General features: G+C 38.8%; 1 protein-coding gene across 2 annotated transcripts in view; it reads right to left on the bottom strand.

Annotated features, from left to right (window-relative positions):
- Positions 1-22,986, bottom strand: part of GPR156 (G protein-coupled receptor 156) — a 66,640-nt gene extending 43,654 nt beyond the window's left edge. For both annotated transcript variants that reach the window (XM_057697993.1, XM_057697994.1), the window contains exons 1-2: positions 22,747-22,986; positions 22,392-22,528 (exon numbers count right to left, since the gene is read on the bottom strand). In XM_057697993.1, the coding sequence (XP_057553976.1) occupies positions 22,392-22,528; positions 22,747-22,842 (233 nt within the window). In that variant the 5' untranslated portion in view covers positions 22,843-22,986. The remainder of the gene's footprint in view (positions 1-22,391; positions 22,529-22,746) is intronic.
- Positions 22,987-23,503: the final 517 nt, after the last annotated feature.

The following is a 23,503-nucleotide window of genomic DNA, read 5'->3' as shown; positions in this document are numbered from 1 at the left end:
ATAATGGCCTATGAAACAACGGACAAAGGATTAACCTCCAAAATATACAAGAAGCTCATGAAGCTTAATACCGAAAAAGCAAATAACCCAAACCACAAATGGGCAGAAGACCTAAATAGACATTTCTCCAAAGAAGACATACAGATGGCCAACAAACACATGAAAAGATGCTCAACATCACTCATCATTAGAGAAATGCAAGTCAAAGCCACAATGAGGTATCACCTCACACCAATCAGAATGGCCATCATCACAAAGTCTGGAAACAACAAATGTTGGAGAGGGTGTGGAGAAAAGGGAACTCTCCTGCACTGTTGGTGGGACTGTAAGTTGGTACAGCCACTATGGAAAACAATTTGGAGGTTCCTTAAAAAACTACAAATAGAACTACCATATGATCCAGTAATCCCACTCCTGGGCATATACCCAAAGAAAACCATAATCCCAAAAGAAACTTGTACCATCATGTTTATTGCAGCACTATTTACAATAGCCAGGACATGGAAGCAACCTAAATGCCCATCAACAAATGAATGGATACAGAAGATGTGGCATATATATACAATGGAATATTACTCAGCTATAAAAAGGGATGAGATGGAGCTATATGTAATGAGGTGGATAGAACTACAATTTGTCATACAGAGTGAAGTAAGTCAGAAAGAGAAGGACAAATATTGTATGCTAACTCACATATACGGAATCTAAAAATGGTACTGATGAACTCAGTGACAAGAATAAGGATGCAGATACAAAGAATGGACTGGAGAACTCGAGGTATGGGAGGGGGCGGGGGGTGAAGGGGAAACTGAGATGAAGCGAGAGAGTAGCACAGACATATATATACTACCAACTGTAAAACAGTCAGTGGGAAGTTGTTGTATAACAAAGGGAGTCCAACTCGAGGATGGAAGATGCCTTAGAGGACTGGGGCAGGGAGGGTGGAGGGGACTCGAGGCGGGGGAGTCAAGGAAGGGAGGGAATACGGGGATATGTGTATAAAAACAGATGATTGAACCTGGTGTACCCCCGAAAAAAAAAAAAAAAAGAGTCTCCTGTATGCCAGACACTGTGGCAGGTGCTAGGAAATAAACAAAAATATTATATTTGAATTTGAGGACTCAATATGAGGCAGAGAAGGTAGATAGTGGATAGGTAAATATGATTATGAAACAATGTAGTAAGTATTATGGGTATATGCAAAGTGCTGTGGGTATTGATAAAGGAATTGTGCCTTAGAACAGTGGTTCTTAAATTTGAGAATTGATAAGAATCACCTGAAGAGCTTGTTAAAATACATATCTGGTCATCATCCTCCAGAGGGCAGATTCAGCAGAGTCTACAGTAGGGCCCCGATAATCTGTATTTCTAACAAGTTCTTAGATGCTACTGATGCTGCTGGTTCAGGGCCCACATTTTGATGGACAAGAGTTTGTCTTAAAGGATGAATAGGAGTTTATCAGGTGAAAAATGAGAAGAGTCATGAAACAAGGAAGAGCCGGAGCAAAGGCTAGGTGATGAAAGTGCATGGTATACTCTATCTAGGAATGACCATTACCTTGTATGATGAAAGTACAACTTAATTTAAAGGAAATAAACAGAAATTGTAGCTTAAGGCCAGACTACAAAAGATCTTAAGTGCTTATCTTAGGAGTTGGGTAGGCAATAGAAGTCTATGTTTGAAAAAAAAAATGCTGGCAAGAGGGCAGAAGCTGAATTGGAAATGGACAAGACCAGTTAGGGGGCTACTGAAAGAATTCAGATGAAAAGTAGATCAGGACTACACTTGGGCAATGGATATGGATGATAAGAGACCAATTTGAGAGACACTTCAAAGACTAAATGTCTAAGACTTGGTGATTAACTGGACGTGTAGGGAGACAAGGAAATCCAGAACGAGGAGCGGATGGATGGTAGTGCTATCTCAAGATAGGAAACACATGGAGGTAGAGAAAGATTAGTGGTAAGACATGAGTCTGGTGTTTGGTCATCAAATCTGAACTGACCAAGAAACATCCATGTGACAATATCAATTATGAAGTTAGAAAGTGGGATTTGAAAAAGGCAGGGCTGGGGGATATGTCACAGGAGGGATTAAGACCAGGTGAGGCTATAGTGTAAGAAGTGAATTAAGACTGGAACCCAGGAGGATATCAACATTAAACGGGTAAGTGGAATACAGGAGCCAGTGAGAGCAGCTCGTAAGAAGCAAAGAGGTAGAACCAGGACAATCATGTATGGTAAAGTCAAGAACAGAGACGTTACCAGAAAGGAGGAACAGAGGAGATGGTTAAGTGTTTTATGGCTTGAGGCTAAACAGGATGGCATCTAAAAAGAGTTACTTTAATGACCTCCTCAAAGGCCATTTCAGTGGAATCAGGGCATGGGTTGAAGAATGAGCTGGAGATGAGGAAGTGGAGGCGGCTAGTGAAGACCACTCTTAAGAAGCTTGGTGGTAACAGGAGGGAGAGGACTGGGGCAAGAGCTTCAGAGAAAGGCATGACCAAGAGAAAAATTTCTTCTGGAGGCCCTCAAAAGTCTCGAGAGGAATGTCAACAGTTTCCAGTGGCTAATCAACATTTATTTGTCTACCTGACTTGAAATACGCAAAACACAGAAAACTATTTGATCAACGACTACTGATCCATTCAGAGGAGGCAATTTGAGTGTAGTAATCACTGTGGTAACTTTCTCAATAAATTCAGAGGCACGTTAATTAGTTAGACTTATTGTCTTTGGTCTCTGAGCACTCCCTGTGCCCCAATATTAACACCAAAAGATCCCACTGTTATTCTAGCTTCTTCCTTTTAATAGATTTAAATAATCCCGTTATGTGCTTTGGACTCTCTTCAAAGGTGCTTCTCAGTCTTTTTTCCTATTGTGCACCTAACCTGACATACTCTGTGGGCTCCCTGATCTCCTCTGGGTAGCTTTTTATATTCTTTGAGAGATGTCTTTTTCCCTCCACAATAACCACTATGACTATCACATTTCTAAGTGCTTGGATTTTTTTTTCTTTTTTTAATTCTCAGTTACTCTTTCCCTATGCTTCCAATAAAATCTCTTAAAATAGTCTCCAATCTTCTTTTGACTTTCAAAACCCTACCTTTCCATTTTCTCCCAGCTAATACTCGTATTTTGTCATTGTTTCCCTTTGAACACTGAGTAATTGAGATAAATTTTCTGGGCTTATGGACTGAATGCACCACGATAACTCACATTAATTTGCTCGCCCATGGTTACCTCCTAAGACCCAACGCCTAGTCACAAGGCAAGAACGTCAGCCAGGACATTTTTCTAACTGTAGGTGGTTTGAAACCTTCTGTTATAGGAAAGTTCACTCTATCAAAAATCTTTGTTAGGGAGGGAGGGGATATGGGGATATATGTATAAATACAGCTGATTCACTTTAAAAAAAATCTCTGTTAAAAAGCTCACTTCTACCTCTTGAACTGATTAGGCTTTTCACATTTAGTTCAATTTTTAATACCTGGCATAATTTCTAAGTTTCTAAGGCTTTAACATTTCTATATTGGTATCATCAGCTTGATCATTTCATCTAAGGCACTGGTTCTCAAACACTGGAATCTACCTGGAAAGCTGGAAAAAACTGCTGCTACTGGAAAAAACTGCTGCTACTGTCTCACCCCCAGACATTCTGATTTAACTGGTCTAGGGTGAAATCTGGGTATAAGGATTTTTAAAAGCTCCCTAGGAGATTCTAATATAAACCAAGTTTGAGATATCACTGGTTTAAGTATACTCCTAAGATAATCTAATTTTAAAAATTGTGAAAGGATTTGAATAGACATTTCTTTAAACAAATGATCAGTAAGTACATGAAAAGATGCTCAACATTATTAGCCATCAAAGAAATGCAAATCAAAACCACAAAACCACTTTATACACAGAGGATGGCTAGAATAAAGAAGACAGATAATAATAAGTGTTGACAATGATGTGGAGGGCACTGGAACCCTCAAACATTGCTAGTGAGATTGTAAAATGCTAGAGCTACTTTGTAAAACAGCTCAGCATTTATGTAAACCCAGCTACCATATGGCCCAGAAATTCCACTCCTAGATATACACCCAAGATAAAGGAAAACATAATGTCCACACAAAAACTTATATGTGAATGTTCATAGCAGCATATTATTCGTAATAGCCAAAAGGGGGAAATAACCAAATATCTATCAACTGATGAATGGATAAACAAAATGTGGAATATCCGTGCAACAGAATGTTATTCAACCATAAAAAGGAAGTACTGGTTCACACCACAACATGGATGAACTTCGTAATCATTATGTTAAGATTACGCTGCGTGAAAGACACCAGATACAAGGGCCACATGTTGTATGACTCCATTTATACATATTGTCCAGATTAGGCAAATTTATAGAGATAGAAGGTAGACGAGAAGTTGCTAGAGGCTAGGGGAGCGACTAAATAGGAAGGGACTGCTAACAGGTATGAGGTTTCTTTTCAGGGTAATGAAATTATTCTGGAATTAGACAGTAATGATAACTGTCCAATCTTATGAACAAACTAAAAACTACTGAACTGTACACTTTAAAAAGATGAATTTCATGGTATGTGAATTATACCTCAAAAGAATAAGTATATTCTTATTGTTCTCTTACGTGTCTTAGGAATTCCTACCCATGGGGATTTGAGAAAGACTCTCCTTGCCAATAACATTCCTATTTTACTATTGTTTGTTGTATATCTCACACAAAACTAGGCCACCTCCTTCCCTTTCTGGTGAGAATCTAAAGCCTAGGGTAGTCTCACAGTGTGCCAGAATGAAACATCTTGCTTTGGTCACCTATACTAAAGGAGGATATGAGAAAAATAAATAAATTCTGGAGAAGGAAAACTAAATGGCAGGGTCTCTATAGAATGAGGATAGACCACGCTGCAGCTTGGAAAGGGGAAGGCCAATGGGGATATGATTAAAACCTATTAAATCACAAAGAGATCTTGTGTAGCATAGAAAATAATCCTGGAATACTTGAAAGAAAGAATACCATTTAAAGGTTCAGAAACGCAAAGTTAGGACATGAATAATAAAGTAACAACTTCACAAAACAGGTAATGATAGAAGGATGACCATTATCATTATTCCCCTGAGAGATGGTACAGGCAATAAAATACAGTTTCAAGGAAATGGCCCCATAATAGACTATTTTATCAAAATAAGTTACTACTAATAGGAGTTTTTATTTTTCTCTTTAAAATTTAAAAAGATTTTAATTGTTGTAAAACAAAAATAAAATTACATAGAATAAAACAATGTAGAAGTTACGACCTTAATCATGTTTAAGTGTACAGTTCAGTAGTGTTAATTATATTGACACTGTTGTGTAACCAATCTCCAGAACTTTTTCGTCTTGCAAAACTGAAACTCTATACTCATTAAACAATAATTTCCCATTTCTCCCTCTCTCCCCTACAGCAGCTGGCAACAACCATTCTATTTCCTACTTCTATGAGTTTGACTAACCTTGATATCTCATGTAAGTAGATGCATACAGTATTTGTCTTTTTGTGAGTGGCTTATTTCACTTAATGTCCTCAAGATATATCTGTTTTGTAACATAGGACAATTTCCCTCCTTTTTAAGGCTGAATAATAGTCCATTGCATGTATATCTCACTTTCTGTTTACCAATTCATCTGTCAATGGACACTTGGATAGCTTGTTTTTCTTCTTTGGGGGTTGGGGAGAAGATGGGGCCAAACACTAAAGTTGGTATCCAGACAATTAACCAGTCTTCTCCTAATAAGGTGCCTGGTATCACTATCAGAGACAGAAAGATGGTCAGAATCGGGGCTCAAATGGTGGCCAAAGAGTTTAGACCAGAAGAGTTTGAGTTCAGGAGGCTAGGCAGACTCATAGGATTAAGACACAAAAACCAGATACTGGGAACATGAAAGGAAGAACAAGCAGTGGTAATTTAGGGACTGAATATGCAAGGATGTCTAAAACCAGAAGATCATTTTGAAGAAGAGAAATACAGAAAGAGTCAACAAAATGGTGAACTGTAAGTGAGAATCAAAGTCCATCAAGCAGGGTCAGGAAGTACAGAAAATTAGCCAAGGACCCAGTGAATGAGGGGAGGTACCAGAAAGGGAGGGTATACTACAGGCTAATGTAGGTATCTAAGGGAGAGGTCTAGGTTTCTGGCAGGCAGTGTGCCACCAGGAAAGGAATGAACAGACTCTAAATAGACACTGGATGCTCCCCTTTAGCCTGTGCCCTAGAGCACGCTGATTTGATAGAGAGAGGCAGAAAATGAAAATAGATAGGCCAGACCCAGGAAATATATACTGCATTCTGGAGCTGATTCCCGACATCCAAAATGGTGTGGCTACTTTGGCTTCCATCCAGGCTGGTGTCAATATTGGATTTGGTGAGGCTGCAGGGATATCTATGCAGTGGGGATGCTTGGGGTCCACACAGTGTTAGTTATTGTCTGAAAGTTGTTAGTGGGGCCTGCCATAACGTGAATTTAGTACTAATTTAGACCACTTATCTTCTTGTGCCTAGAGCTAAAGTATGCCCAGATTCTAGGGGTGGGACCAAACTGATAGTTGAAAGTTAAGGGGGTGGGCAGTTACAAAAAGAAGAAGGGTATAGAAGTTAGAAGACAATCAGCTCTTTGCAATACTAGGCTATACAGTCATGTTATGGGTCCACTGTGAAATTTCTCAGGATGAGACATAATTGTTCAGATGTCACATAAACAGTATTACCAGTTGGTTTTACTTTTCTCTCTTTCTTCTTCTTTTAAAGAGTTTAGAGTAAGGACTTCCTTGGTGGCACAGTGGTTAAGAATCTGCCTGCCAATGCAGGGGACACAGGTTCGATCCCTGGGCCGGGAAGATCCCACATGGTGTGGAGCAACTAAGCCTGTGCGCCACAACTACTGAGCCTGCACTCTAGAGCCCGTGAGCCACAACTACTGAGCCCTCATGCCACAACTACTGAAGCCCGTGAGCTCTAGGGCCCATGTGCCACAACTACCTAGCCCACGTGATGCTACTATGAAGCCTGCACACCTAGAGCCTGTGCTCCACAACAAGAAGCCACTGCACTGAGAAGCCCACACACCACAACGGAGAATAGCCCCTGCTCACCACAACTAGAGGAAAGCCTGCGTGCAGCAACAAAGACCCAAACGCAGCCAAACAAACAAACAAAACCAACCCTCCAAACAAACAAACAAAAAACAAACAAAAACAAAAAACCCCAAACCAAACAAAAAAAATTTACAAAAACAAAGAGTTTAGAGTATATAAGTATATGGATGTGCAGAGAAAATAAACATCCCTTCTAGAAAATTATATTCACAGATAAGCTTCTCTAATTTGCCAGTTCTTCTCCGCTGAGGCATGCTTTCCAGCAAACAAAACGTACTAATAAATCTATCAGGGGCAGAAAGGCAGTGGGGGACAGCTGCAGCCGCAGCACCCAGGAGTGACAATGATTAATTCCTACATCTGCTCAGTCAGATAGAAACAAAGGTCACTGTGCATAGATTAGCATCCCGATCACCACCTCCTCCCAATACACACACACACACACACAGGCGCACAGGAGAACAGCATCTTCCTCCATTGATCACGGCAAAATTCAAGATGCCTGAAACATGTTTACTATCTGGAAAACTCCCTCCCCTCCCAGAAAGCAAGCTCTTTAAGGGGACAGAGATGGAAGAAGGAATAGAATAGGATCAGCAACTGATTAACGTCAGATTACTGTCTAATCGTGTTAACATCCAAATTAAGTGAAAATCTGATGCTCAGCTACATTTACAAAAGCAAAGGAAACAGGAAACTTAAGAACAAATCCTGATGCAGTAATTTGATCAAAGTAAGAAAGGCTATTATGGTGAAGCAGTTGAACACGTGGACATCTGGCATTACGTAACGAAGGTATTCAGAAGTTGACTCTTTGTCCTCATGTTCAACAGTCCCCTGAAGACATTGCTGCTTTCTATTCATGACTCCTACACTTGTAGATCCCTGACAGGTTGACTTTAAAAAAAAATAATCTTGGGCTAGGAAAGGTATTTTTTAAATTCACAAATTATAAATGTTTAGCTCAGTGAATTATGATACAGAAAACATTTATGTAACTATCATCCAAGTCAAGAAAAAGAACATTTCAATACCTCAAAACCTTCACTCATAATTATTACCCTTTCCTTCCTTTCTAGGGTAAACCACTATCTTGACTTTTTTTTCCACTAGCTTGACTTTTAACACTATACTTTAGTTATGCCTGCTTTTAAACGTTATTTAAGGGGAATCATATGTGTTCTTTTGTGGCTAGCTTTTAAAATTCGTGAGATTTGGCCATGTTCCTGGGTGTTAACTATAAGTGGTTCATTTTCATTGCTGAATAGTATTTCATTGCAAGCATATACCATAACCTATTTATTCCTTTTACTACTAAAGGATGGTTGGGGTGACTATAAATAATGCTACTGTGAATATTCTTTATTCAACTTTTGGTATAAATGTGCATACGTTTCTCATGGGAATAATTTAGAAGTGGGTTTGCTGGATCACAAGGTACATGAATTGTTAATTTTAGAAGATATGCCATATAAGGAAAATAAATACTAGGGATGTAATGTACAACATGGTAAATACAATGAACACTGCTGTATGTTACACATGAAAGTTGTTAATCGAGTGACTCCTAAGAGTTCTTAGGAGAAAAAAGTTTTTCTATTTCTTTAATTTTGTACCTATATGAGATGATGGATGGTCACTAAACTTACTGTGGTAATCATTTCATGATGTGTGCAATTCAAAACATTATGCTGTACACCTTAAACTTATATAGTGCTACAAGTCAATTATATCTCAATAAAACTGGAGGGAAAAAATTTTCACAGGACGAAAAAAGAAGATTTGCCAAATTACCTTCCAAAGTGGTTATACCAATTTGTACTCTCACCATGAGCAGATAAGAGTATCACAGCTTCACACCTTTATCTTAACATTATATTTAAAAATTTAAGTCATTTGGTGTATATCGCATAGTTTTAATTTGCTTTTCCCCAGTCATAGGCAACCACTACTCTACTTTCTGTCTACTTAGATTTTTTTTTTTTGGAGTCTATTTAGATTTATCTATTCTAAGCATTTTATATAAGTGGAGTCATAAAAAAATATGGTCTTTTTCTCAAAAAGAGAAAAAAAATCCAAACATAACACTAAAGATAGGCTTCAAATCAAAAGGGAAGAGAACAAAAGAAAAAAGGAACCAAAAAGAACTTTAAAAAACCTGCAAACGGTTAACGAAATGGCAATAAGTACATACCTATCAATACTTTAAATGAAAATGGACTAAATGATCCAATCAAGAGGCATGGACTGGTTGAAATGGATACAAAAACAACACCCATATATATGCTGCCTATATGAGGTTCACTACAGATCTAAAGATACACACAAAGTGAGGGGATGGAAAAAAAATATTCCATGCAAATGGAAATCAAACAAAAGCTGGGGCAGCAATACTTATATCAGACAACATAGACTTTAAAACAAAAACTGTAGCACGAGACAAAGGAGGTCATTACATAATAATCAAGGGATTAAGCCAAGAAGAAGATGTAACAATTATAAATACATATGTGCCCAACACTGGAGCACATATAAAAGAATTTATATTTATATATATAATAAAACTTGCCATCCCAAAGCAGTAGAGTACACATTCTTTTCATGTGCACATGGAATATTCTCCAGGATAGATCATTTGCTGGCCACAAAACAAGTCTCAGTAAATTTAAGAAAACTGAAATCATATCAAGCATCTTTTCTGACCACAATACTCTCAGACTAGAAATCAATTACAAGAAAATATATGCAAAATACATTAACATGTAGAGTCTGAACAATATGCTACTAAGCAACCAATGGATTACTGAAGAAATCAAAGAAGAAATTTTTTAAAAACCTGAAGACAAAAGAAAATGAAAACACAACAATCCAAAAACTATGGGATGCAGAAAAAGCAGTTCTAAGAGGGAAGTTTACAGTGATGTAAGCTACCTTAGGAAACAACAAAAAATCTCCAATAAACAACCAACCTTATATCTAAAGAAGAACAAACAAAACCCAAAGTTAGTAGAAGGGAAGAAATCAGAGATCAGAGCAGAAAGAAATGAAATAGAGACTGAAAAACAATAGAAAAGGTCAATGAAACTAACAGCTGGTTCTTTGAAAAGACAAAATTGATAAACCTTCAGCCAGGCTCATCAAGAAAAAAGGAGAGAGAGGCCCAAATCAATAAAATCAGAAATGAAAAATGAGAAGTTACAACTGACACCACAGAAATACAAAGGGTCATAAGTGACTACTACAGGCAACTATCTGCCAATAAAATGGACAACCTAGAAGAAATGGACAAATTCTTAGAAAGGTACGATCCCCCAAGAGTGAACCAGGAAGAAATAGAAAATATGAACAGACCATTAACAGTAATGAAATTGGATCAGTGATTTAAAAACTCCCAACAAACAGAAGTCCAGGACTAGGTGGCTTCACAGGCGAATTCTCCCGAACATTTAGAGAAGAGTTAACATCCATCCTTCTGAAACTATTCCCAAAAATTGCAGAGGAAGGAACACTTCCAAACACATTCTATGAGTCCAGCATCATCCTGGTACCAAAACCAGACAAAGATACCACACAAAAAAAGAAAAATTACAGGCCAATATTACTGATGAACACAGGCGCAAAAATCCTCCACAAAATACTAGCGAACCACATCCAACACATTAAAAGGATCATATACCGTGATCAAGCGGGGTTTATAATAACTTTAAATGGAGTATAATCCGTAAAAATTTGAATCCCTATGTTGTATGCCTGAAACGGATGTAATATTGTAAATCCACTATACCTCAATAAAAAAGAAAAGTGCATATATTACAAGTGTACAATTCCATGAATTTTTGCAAACTTGACACACCTGTGCAAACAGCATTCAGATCAAGAAATGAACATTACCGGTGTCCTAGAAGCCTTCTTTTTGCTCCCTTCTGTCACTATGCTCTCCTGCCTCTCCCCTCAACCTCCAGGTTACTGCTATCCTGACTTCCAGCCTCACAGATTAGTTTTGCCTGGTTCCGTATTTCATGTGAAGTGGAATTATACAGGCTGCACTCCTTGCGCTCGGCTTCTTTCGCGCAACGTTATTTTTGTGAGGGTTCTCCATAGTGTTGCATGTAGTCACAGACTGTTTATCCTCAGGGTTATGTAGTAACCAAGCAGTGAATATACACCATGATGTATTTAGAAAACTGTTGATGGACAGCTGAGTAGTTTCCAGTTTGGGCCTATTAGAAATAGTGCTGATGAGAATATTCTCATATATGTATTTTGGTGAATATATATACATGCAACTTTTGCTGGAATTGCTGTCACATAGGGCATGATGACGTTCAGGTCTGGTAGATTCTGGACAGCTTTCTAAAGTCATTGTTACAATGTGAACTCCCACAGCAAGGCATGAGAATTCCAGATGCTACCCATCCTTTCCAACGCTTGGTTTTTCAGTCTTTTCTTAAATTGTAGACATTCATGTGAGTATATAGTGTTATCTGATTGTGCCTTTACTTTGCATTTCCCTGATGACTAAGGAAGTTGAGCACTTTTTCATTTGTATATTGGCTACCTGGATATATAACTTTTTGAAGTGACTATTCATATCTTTTGCTCATTAAAAAAATTGTCTTCTTTGTGTTTTTCTTATTGATCATAGTCCCTTATACTGGATAAAAATCTTTTGATGATACATGCATTGTGAATATATTCTCCCATTCTATGGCTTGTTTTTTTCCTTGCTAAGTGGTGTTTTTTAGTGAACAGAAAATATTTTTGATGTTTATGTAAAGCAATTTAACAGTCTTTCTTTTATGAACGGTACATTTTGTGTTCTATTTAAGACATGTTTTCCTGCCCTAAGTTCATGACAATATTCTCCTATATTATCTTCCTGAAGCTTGTTTGACTTTTACATTTAGATCTATATTCTGCCTGCAGATGATTTTGTTGAGGTTAGGATTCAAATTGCATATTTTCCCCATGTGGATAGCCAACTGAAGTAGCATCGTTTAATAAAAGTGTCCATACACGCTTGGCTCTATTTCTAGGTTCTCTCTGTTCTGTTCCATTGGTCTATTTGTCTATCCATGCCCACAAAGCAGACTTAGCCTGTCTTAATTACTAGCTTTATAATAAACCTAAATATCCAAAAGAGGAAATCCTCTCACCTCGTCCATTTTTTCCAGGCGATTTTTGACCCTTTGAATTTCCATATAAATTTGAGAATCGATATGTTGAATTTCACCAGAAAAGAAAAAAGGTTGTTGGAATTTTTATTGCAATTACATTGAATCCATATACTAATCTGGGAGAAATCATATCTTTACAATATTGAGCCTTCTGATATATAAAGATAATATATCCTTTATTTATTTAGAACTCCTTTAAGTTCTCTCAAAAATATTTTATGATTTTCCATGTAGAGATACTGCATATCTTTCCCTAGTGTATTAGTCAGGGTTCAGTCAGAGAAGGAGAACTAGTAGGCAATATACAGATTTGTCACAGACAATTGGCTTATGCAATTTTGGGGGCTGATTCAGCTTAAATTCCGTTTTTAGCCGTTTGTGTTCTTGAATCAAGGCATCCCAAGGAGCAGGCTTTTATTTAAGGGAGTGCTATAGGTACTTCTAAATGTTAAAGGTCTATTCTCAATAGAGCTGCCAGTTTTCTTGTTAAACGTAAGTAAAGTCACATCACTGCTCAGTTCCAAACCCTACAATGGCTCTCCACAACATGAAGTAAATACCAAAGTCATTACATTGACCTACAAGAGACTACAGGATCTGGCCCCTGTCATCTCTCTGATTTCATCTTCTCGTATCCTCTGCCTCATTTACTCTGCTCCAATCACCCTGGCCTCCTTGCTTTTCCTTGAATACTAGATATGTTCCTACCTCAGGGCCTTTGCATATTCTGTTCCCTTTGCTTGGAATGGTCTTCACCTCATGACGTGCTTTTTATGCCCTTCAATCCATATTTAAATGTTACCTTCTCATTGAGGCCTTCCCTGGCTAAACTCTAAAACAGCAGCTACTACCCTGATAGTCCCCATTTATTTTCCTTGTTTTATTTTTCTTTTCTGCACATATCACTAACATTCCATTTATCTGACAATTTATTTTATTTTTTTATTGCCTTCTCACCCCTCTAGGAAAGGCAGGTCCATAAGGGAAGGGATCTTTTGCCTACTTTGTTCTTTGATGTAATCCCAACATCTAGAACAGTATCCGATACATTGCTAATTCAATAAATATTGTTAAAACAGGCACATTTGTAACAACTCAATTATGAGAAGGCTTCTAAATGTCTAAATGTACAGAACTCTGTGGCCAACAGGGCATCAAGAGCAGACAGATTTTAGTTGTATGACAAGACAGAAAGGACAGTTTAGAGTGAAGGGCCACAACCAGGAGAATTGGAAATCTGAGGCTCTGGGTGTCACTCCCTGGACTCCTGAGGGGATCAACCACCAAGAGGGAGAAAGGAGAACAATGGAAAGCAATTGCTTATCTATGGCACAATTTAATGTAGAATTGATACTGTATTAAAGAATGAAGGTGTCCATCTTCTAAGAAGTTACCTTTATCATCACAGTCTATATTCTAGGCCATTTAATTTGTTCATTCAGGAAACATGGAGCATAATCCAGGCACAATGGAGATACCAAGATCAATAAGATGTGGTCCTAAACTCAAGGAGTTCACTATCTGGTAAGAGAAACAGAGCCCCCATCCTCCCAATCCAGTAAGCTGTGATGGGGTAATGGCATGCCTCTCTTTAATTGTGGGTGCACAAAGGAGGGTGTGTCTACTTCACCTGGAGAAGATATTATTTTAGGCCCGACTGCAGAGTGGACAAACAGCATGAGAGGACTTTGTGGAAACGACTCGTGCATTTCTCTTGATTCTGCCTCATTAGCTTTTGCTGACTAATGCACATTGCATCCCACAGCCAGTACCCAAAGAAGACCTCATCTCTGTTCACAATCCGAGATCTTTCCACCTCCTTTCTGCTTCGCACCTCTTTTCCAGCACTGTTTCTGAGTGCCAGGGGCTTCTGACCTCATGATACACCCCCTGTTTTTGACTCTGTGCTCAATCCTTTGGATGCGATGACTGATATAATTTTTTCCAGCTACAAACCTTAACTTTCGTCTTGGTAACGCTTTGCAGCATCTGTCCCTGGTCACTCTGCCCCATTCATTCCTTGGCCCTGCCACACTGCCCCCAAATTGAGCGATAATGGGTGGTATTTATTCTAGGCCAGACGGGCTCCCCTTCTTCCTTCTTGGCCAATAACCATCAAACTGAGGATTATAGCGAAGATCTCAGAAATCCTTGTAGGGCACAGTATGAACACAAACTTTGTCGTAGCCAACAGGATCAGTACTGCTTTCTTTTCTTCTGGTCACTTTCCCTTCAGCTCCAATTACTCAAACCACACAGAAGACAGACCTGAAACAATCAATACAAAAGGAGCACAGCTCCTATCTCTGGCACAAAGCATTATTTTTTGAAAACCTATTTTTAAAAAACAGAATGTACTTTTTGGCCTTGCTCGTATTTTTCCACTCAGGTGATGCCTTTGGAGCTCCCAGGAGCCCTTAATCACATTTTACGTAGTATCCTGAGCACAGTAGGTGTTCAGCTCAGTAAATATTTACTGTTGACATTGATAGATAAACCTCACTCAGGTGATAATATAAAGCTTTCGGGGATATTGAGGTCTTTTTACGATAATGAAATATAATGTGAAACCGGGGCAGTCAGAGAGAGTCTCAGGAGGGTACAATAATAACACGCTTGAGATATTGGACTGCATATTGGACTTTCTGAAGGCAAAGAGAATAAAGAGAACAGGGTACATGAGGTAACATGAATGAACTGCCTGAATTCACTAAATGTTGAATGTAATTCAACTTGGCCAGATTCTGCCAGAGGACCTGGATGAGGACCCTACCTAGGAAGGAGACATGGTAGAGTGAGCAGGCCACAGGGATGGACATATTGCAGCCATTTACCAGCATCTGGGTCTCTGGCTGCCACTCCAGCCCAGGGTGCGGGCAGACGTAACAGATGCCTCCACGCAGGGTTCCCAGTGTTGGGAGAGGCAACCTGCCACGTGCTCTGAGCAGCTCTGCACATTCTTGCTGGGTTTGTCCGCAGGCACGGCCCTGACGGCTCCTTACCCAGACCAAGTCTCAGGGCTGTGTGTGCAGTGAGCAACCTTGAGGGGTGAGGTAACATACCCCCCAAAGAACAGGCTTGTGACGACTCACTATAAAAGTGGTGACTTGCCCGGGCTCAGGTTCCTTTCCTTTCACGGCAGCCCCCTGCGTGTGCAAGCACCATCCACCATGGGCCCTGCATCATCCCCACGGGACCGGGGCACGGGAACCCGTGGAAACCCAACAAGAAGCCCTGACCACTGCTTTTTACCATCAGTAATGAAGTACTTTATTTCTTTTGCTAGCCTAAAACATTAACAGGTTAAGTTGTTAACTGTAAGTAGGGCAAAATCTCATACCCGACACAATCCTTATTCCTCACACTTCTTGATTTCCCAGGTAGTAAAACCCCAACTACTGGGGATTATTGTGCGAATGCTGCTTTCAATTCTGAGAAGTAACGATATGTAAATAACTACCATCTAAATCATTATTACAAATGACAATGAGATAAGGTCTTAGAATAACAGATAGTCCTTTAATTTAGCAAGTTTAGCTTCATGCAAAATGTATGACATGGCCCTTGTTTTGCACATTTCAGAGGAAGCACCAGGAGAGCCTCCCTTTAGACCTAACAGATCTGCTTTGCTCCAAGAGTTAAGTTGGTCCTTATTAAACTGCATAAGGAATCTAGAAAAAAAGAGGACATTCTCCCATATCAGTCATTAATATCTAGCACAGTTAACAGATGGGTTTTAGGTCACCTAGCAGGGCCCTTTGGAAAAGGACACCAAATATGGTATACTTTTCACTCATGAGAACCTTCTCAGAAAAATAAGAATGTTTATAGACTACATTTTAAATAGCTTTATTGGATGTAACGGACATAAACTGTATGATTTTTTTAAGAGTACATGATTTAAGTTTTGATATTTGTATATACCTGTGAAATATTCACCACAATCAAGGTAATGAACCATCACCCCCAAAAGTTTCCACATGTCCCTTGGTCATACCTCCTTCCTGCTCTTCTGTGCTACCCCCCACCTGCAGGCAACCATTTATCTGATTTCTATCACTACAGATTAGTTAACAATAGATTAATTTTCTAGAATTTTGTATAATTGGTATTATATAGTATGCAATCTTTTTTGCCCATCTTCCTTCACTCAGCATAATTATTTTGATATTCATCTATGTTGTTCCAAGTATTAACAATTATTTTAATGTTGAGTAGTATTTCATTGTATGGATAGACCACAATCATTTATCCACTCACTTGTTGATGGATATTTGCATTATTTCCAGTTTTTGGCTGTTACAAATAAAGTCATGAACATGGTATACAAGTCTTTATACAGATGTATGGTTTCATTTCTCTGGGTAAGAACCTAAGAGCAGAATGATTAGATCATACGGTAGCCCTATGTTGAACTTTTAAAAAAACTTCCAGACTGTTTTCCAAAGTGGTTGTACCATATTACATTCCCACCAGCAGTATATGCCAATTTAGCCAGTCTTTTAAAATTTTAACTATTCTAATAGGTGTGTAGTGGTATTTCATTGTGGTTTTAACTTGCATTTCCCTTATCACTAATGGCGTTGACTATCTTTTCACATGTTTATTTGCCATCTATATATCTTCTTTGGCGAAGTGTCTGTTCAAATCCGTCACTCTTTTTGTGGTTGTCATTGGATTATTTATTTTATTATCAATTTTTAGTATTATTTATATATTCTGGATACAAGGTCTTTATCAGATACATGACTTGCAGGTATTTTCTTCTAGTATGTGGCTTTCTTTTTATTTTCTTAAGATTCTCTTTAGAAAAGAAGATGCTTCTAATTTTGATGAAGTTCAACTCATCAATGTTTTCTTCTGTGGATTTTACTTTTACTAGTTGTACCTAATAAATCTTTGCTTATTACAAGCCCACAAAATTGTTCTCCTATGCCTTCTTGGAGAAGTTTTACAGTTTTAGATTTTTTTAGATTTTATAGGTAGGTCTGTGACCCATTTTGAGTTAATTTCTGAATATGACACAAGATGTAGATCAAAGTTCATTTTTGCATATGGGTATCCAATTGCTCCAGCACCATTTGTTGAAAAGATTGACTGTCCCTTCTCCACTGAATTGCCTTAGCACTTTTGCTGAAAAGCAGTTTCCCATATATGCGTAGGTTTATTTCTGGATTCTATCTGTTATGTTGATGTATATGTCTATCTGTACACAATACCAAACTGTCCTCATTACTGCATTTTTGTAACATCTTGAAATCAGGTGGTCCTAGTCCTCCAACTTTATTCTTCTTTAAAGTTGTTATGAATCTTCTAGGTCCTTCATATTTCCATATGAATTGTAGAACCAGCTTGTCAATTTATACAAAATAAAGGCCAGCTGAACTGTGATTGTGACTGGGTTTAGTTTATAGATCAATTCGGGGAGAATTAACAATATTGAGTCTTCTAACCCATGAACATGATATCTCTCCATTTATTTAGAATTTCTTTAATTTCTCTCAGCAATGTTGTGTAGTTTTCAGCACATAAGTATTTTACATTGATTGTTAGATTTATCCCTAAACGTTTCATATATTTTGATGCTACTGTAAATGGTATTGCTTTTAATTTCACTTTTCAATTGTTTTTACTACATAGAAATACAGTTGAGTTTTGTACATTGATCTTATACCCTGCAATCTTGCTAAACTAATTTATTAGTTCTAATTTAAAAGAAAAAAAAAGATTCCATTGAATTTTCTACATAGATGATCAGGTCACCTGAAGGTAAGCCATTTTAGTTCTTCCTTCCTAAATTAGGTGGCTTTTATTTCTTTTTGCACTGGCTAAAACCTCCACTGTTGAACAGAAGTGGTGAGAGCAGACATCTTGCTTCTGGTCACCATGGGAAAGCATTCAATCTTTCATCATTAAAACTGGTAGGGAGTTTGGTTGAGGCAGTTCAGTTGAGGGAGTTCTTTTCTATTTTAGTTTGTTGAGATTTTGTCAGGAATGGATGTTGAACCTTATCAAATGTTCTATGTCTATTAGGATGATCACATGGTTTTCTTTTTTAGTTGGTAAATATGGTATATGATATTGATTGATATTTGGATGTTAAAACAACTTTGCATTCCTAGAATAAACTTCTCTTTGTCATGATGAATTATACTTTTGATATTGGTTGTACTCAATTTGTTAAAATTTTGTTTAGAATTCTAGATCTATGTTCATGAACATATAGTTTTTTTCTCTTCTAAAGTCTTTGTTAGATTTTAATATCAGGGCATCCTCCTTAGAATGAGTTAGGAAATGCTCCCTTATTTTCAGTTTCTTAGAAGAGTTTGTGTAGAACTAGTAATATTTCTACAATACAGACACAGTTTAGCAGGGCGCCTCTGGCTTGGGGTCTCTCACAAGTATACCCCTTGGTGAGCCAAGGCTGCAGTCCTCCAAGGCTCGACTGGGGGAAAATCGGCTTCCACGCTTATTCACACTGCCCTTAGCAGGCCTGCTGACATGGCTGTTAATAAGCCTCAGGTCCTTGCTGGCTGGAGAATGGAAACATCAGCTCCTTGCCACGTGGGCCTCTCCACAAGGCGGCTCACAAAATGGAAGGTGGCTTCCCTCAGAGTGAGTGAGTGAAAGAGCGAGAGGGATCCAAGCTGGAAGCCATAGTCTTTTTGTAACCTTATCCCAAGTGACTAAGCAAATCATTTTAGTGATTGCCTACCAAGGTTGTTCATGACATTAACTCATTATCCTTCTAATATTTATAGACTCTTTAGTGAGGATAGCTCTCTAGTCCTTACTTGGGTAGTTATATCTTCTCTTTTTTTTTTTTTTCCTGATCACATGGGCTAGAAGTTGGTCAATTTTATTGATCTTCATAAAGTTTTTGGTTTCATTGTTTTTTTTTCTGTTGTTTTTCTGTTTTTCATTTTATCAATTTCCAGCTGATTTTTATTATTCCTTTCTTCTGCTTAGTTTGGGACTTATTTGCTCTTGTTTTTGTTTTTAATGTTTTATAAGGTGGATCTTTCTTCTTTATAATACGGATTTTAGTGCTCTAATTTCCCCTGAAGTATTGCTTTAATGGCATCCAAAAATTTTTGATATGTTGTGTTTTCATTTTCATTCAGTTAAAAATACTTTCTAGTTTCCCTTCTGATTTCTTCTTTGACCATGGGTTATTTTAAAGTGCTCTATTTAGTTTCCAAATATATCAGAATTTTCCAGCGATCTCTCTGTTATGGATTTCTAATTTAATTCCATTGTTAGAGAACATACTCTATGTGATTTGAATCCTTTTAAATTTAATAAGACCTTTTCTATGGCCCAGAAGATGATCTATCTTGGTAAATGTTCTGTGTGTACTTGAAAAGAATGTGTCTTCTGCTCTTGTTGGGTGTAGGATTATACAAACGTCAATTAAGTCAAGTTGGTTGGTGGGGTTGTTCACGTCTTCTATATCTTTACTGATTTTCTCTTGTAGACTACATTTTAAAATGTTATCAAAAATGCAATATTGGTGACTGAACATGAACATTACTACATTATTTTTATTTTATTAAAATGTTTTTCTTACTCTGGCACACATGCATGTACATACACACACACACACACAGAGTCACAGTCACAAATTTAGGGACCACAGACCTGGAATGAAATGAGGCATTTAACTGATGCTGCACCTTTGAGCAAATTTTCCTATTTAAGAAGGCACTTTTGAAACTGGGTTATTTTATCTTTCCTTGTCTGACCTTGTAAGCTACTTAATTGAAAAATGTGTTTTTACTCATGGTGCCTCTTAATATTTTATTCTTTATGCCAAGTCATGCTCCTGCTGCAAGCAAGACAGGCAACAAAATCTCTAATAGAATGAAAGAAATATAGGTGCTTCTACTATAACACTGTTTATAAGTGTTCCTATTTTAACAGGACATATAAATGCTTTAAAAAAAAAACCTTGCATTCTACAAAATTGTGTATAAAAATAATGGGTTATGGGAGAAATAGTATGGGGCCATAACATATGAAACACATTTAACTTTGTAACCAGAATACAAATAAAAATAATAATTATCTCAATTAAAATACTAGTACTCAGTAAATGTCCACCACCATGTGTACCCAGGATCACAGATGATTTTTCTAGCCTTAAATCTGAAAGATACAGGTCCTTAAGGGCATTCACCTCCAACAGATATAATAACATTGTCACAGAAATCTAACTTGGATTTGTGTTTTCTTCAACAATAAATTGTTTTTAAATACAAGGGAAATGCTTTTTCCACGTCTTCACCTACTCCTACAGCTTCATCAGATAGCATCACATTGTAGGTAGAATACCAGTTCTTGAAGCCATTGAATCAGCTACTGCTCGCATTGCCATTGTATTCTTAGCTTAAGGCTTCCTTCTCTAACTGTAAGAAAGCTTGCCTCTGAATGCTTTAAACTATTGATTTGCTGGGGAAAAACTACATATGAACCAACGATTTTATTTTCTTAATTGCCCGTTGGGTAGTAATTTGCATTATAGAAATGTACTGTAGCTGAAAACAGTATACTCCATAGTTTTCTAATCTTGAAATCAGTGATTTTCCTAGTCATTTTCTGGGCAGCAGCTACTGTTGGGATTTAAATCTCCTTCTTCCCAGGATCACTGAAAACATGTTTACTGAGCACTTATTATATTCCAGTCTGCTCTAAATGCTGGAGACTGGTGAGCATGACAGACAAGGTCCCTGTGTTCATAGACTTTACATTCTGGTGGGGGATACAGACAATAAACAGGTAAATCAATAAATATCATAATATCAGAGAGTGACACTTGCTATGAAAAAAATAAAACAGGGTGATGCGATATGGCATGAGACATAGGGACTGGGTGGCCATTCTGTAGAGAGGCTACCTTAGATAGGATGATCAGGGAAGTCTTCTCTGAAGAGACGACATTTGAGCCAAATCCTATCAGAAGAGAAGGAACTAGTCACGGGAAGATTTGGAGAAGACTGTCAGGCAGTGTGAACAGTGAAGGGACAGTAAGTCAAAGGCCTTAAGATGGGAGTGGGCTTAGTGTGTACAAGGAACAGAATGAAAAGTGGCTGGGAAGGCTTCAGGGGTACACCCAGGACTGAGTGCCAGGCCTCACTGCCATGCTGAGCTTGACCCAGCAGATCAAGCCACCGTTGCCTAACAGCTCCATGTCCTCCACGCCTCAGATGGCCAGTGGCACCCCAACATCCCCGAAGACAAATCCAACTGAGGGACCCTCATCGGAGCACCAAACCCAGGCAATGGAGCACAATACACATGTCTCACCACACAGTATCAGGCTGGTGTGGGGCCAGACGAGTTTGGCACCTCTGAGGGAGGTGTTCAAATCTGACGTGGGCTCCATCCAGGGAGAGAGGGCTAGAGCAGAGCTTCCCAGGAGGCAGACTGGGTCAGCTGGGGCAGGATGACAGTACAGAGTGGGAGAGATGGGGTGGGGCTTGAAGGGGGGAAAGGACTGGACAGCATTGAAGGCAAAATTCTGCAAGTCCCTTCAGAAAAAAGTCCTCACTTTGTTTCTTTTGTCTGTCCGGGTGCCGTACGCACTTACCTGTATGAGCCAGTGACTTGCCAACCAGTCGCAACTGTCTAGCAGAAGAGCCGGGCAGTGGGGCTTCACAATTTTTGCAGAAACCTTAGCTTACCCAGACTGGTGCCAACTGTGCTGCCCTGAACTCTACTGTTGCTTTGGAATCTTTCTCTACATGCTCTCTATTTTTAATACAAATACCTCATCTTCTCAGAAGGATCTCACTCTCCTTTATGAGGAGAGACCCTTCACTCTCTTCTTTGGATATCCTTGTAGCAGTTAGCACAACAGTGGGCCAGCTCTTTCTCCTCCTCACAAGGGAACTGTACGGCAAGGCCAGGCCTCCTTCGGGGGGAGCTTCTCGCATAGCTTAATGCCACAGTAGGACACCAGCTTTGCTGATACCAGCCAGCAGCTCATGGTGCCAAAATGACATGAACACTCTGGGTTTCACCTTTCGGGGGATGGGAGAGGAGAAACCAGGCACAGGGCTGCCTACCTGTTCTTCCTGCAGCGAATTGTGAAGCCAAGAAAGAAGGCTATCAGCAGAAGTCCACAACTGAGGAAAGTCCACACAACACCCAAGAGGGCAGGAGATAATGAAGAAACGGTCTTACTGCTGTGGTGGGAAGAGGTCTGAGAAGAGAATGAAGAGAAGCTATTAGGAATGAAGGCTCGTCTCTAGGTCTAACATGAACTGCCCCATCACCTCCAGAGCTGGGACATACACGTCCTGCATAAGCATCTCCTCCTTGCACTCCTCCCCCCTCCACCCCCACCACCATCATCAACTATGATAACAACAACCACGTGTACATCTGAGCAGCCCTGACACCCCACGGCTGCTCACTTACAATCGTTGTCCTGCAGAGATCATGAAGGGGTCTCCGCTCCAGCTCCTGCCCAGGAAAACCATCACACAATTCAGAGCAGTTTATTTCAGGCTCCATGTCATCATCCGCCCCTCCTGGTGTGTGCTTATTCACAGTCTCGGTTACCCACTGGCAGATAACCAGCAGATCTTGGACTAAGACACAAGAGCAACTCAAATCTTCTCTTCAGAGGTGCCATTTTGAAGCCGACTCCTGGCTCAGAATCTGGGATGAACCATCCATTCAGGGGGAAGCGGAGAGTTATTTCACTAGGCTCCTTCCTCAGACACCCTCCAGGCTCTCCTGGTCCCCTGCTGCCAGTGCGGACAGCGTGAGTCAAGAGTGGGCATCTTAGTAACCATCAGGTCACACAGAGCGATGATTCTGGCTTGCCACCAGATGGCAGTCACTGCTCCAAGTACTCTCAGGTCTCGAAGGAGAGGAAAGCAATTAAACCTGTTAACAAACAAATGTTATTCATATACATCATACACAAATAAACACAAACACACATATATGTGTAAATGGCTTATTACAGAGGTTTTAAAATATTTTATACATTTTAAACTGTAATCATATTTTTATGTCATTATATGTTATATGTAACAAAGGTTTAAAATACAGTATATATTTAAATATATTTTATAAATAAATAAAGCCTCTTTAATAAACAATACTTTAAAAACAAAGACAAAGCACACCTAACAATTTATAGATATAAAGCTCTACAGTCCCTCTT

The sequence above is a fragment of the Hippopotamus amphibius genome, chromosome 10 (genome assembly GCF_030028045.1).
Source record: "Hippopotamus amphibius kiboko isolate mHipAmp2 chromosome 10, mHipAmp2.hap2, whole genome shotgun sequence".
Lineage (NCBI taxonomy): Eukaryota > Metazoa > Chordata > Mammalia > Artiodactyla > Hippopotamidae > Hippopotamus > Hippopotamus amphibius.
This window is presented reverse-complemented; position numbering and strand designations above follow the sequence as displayed.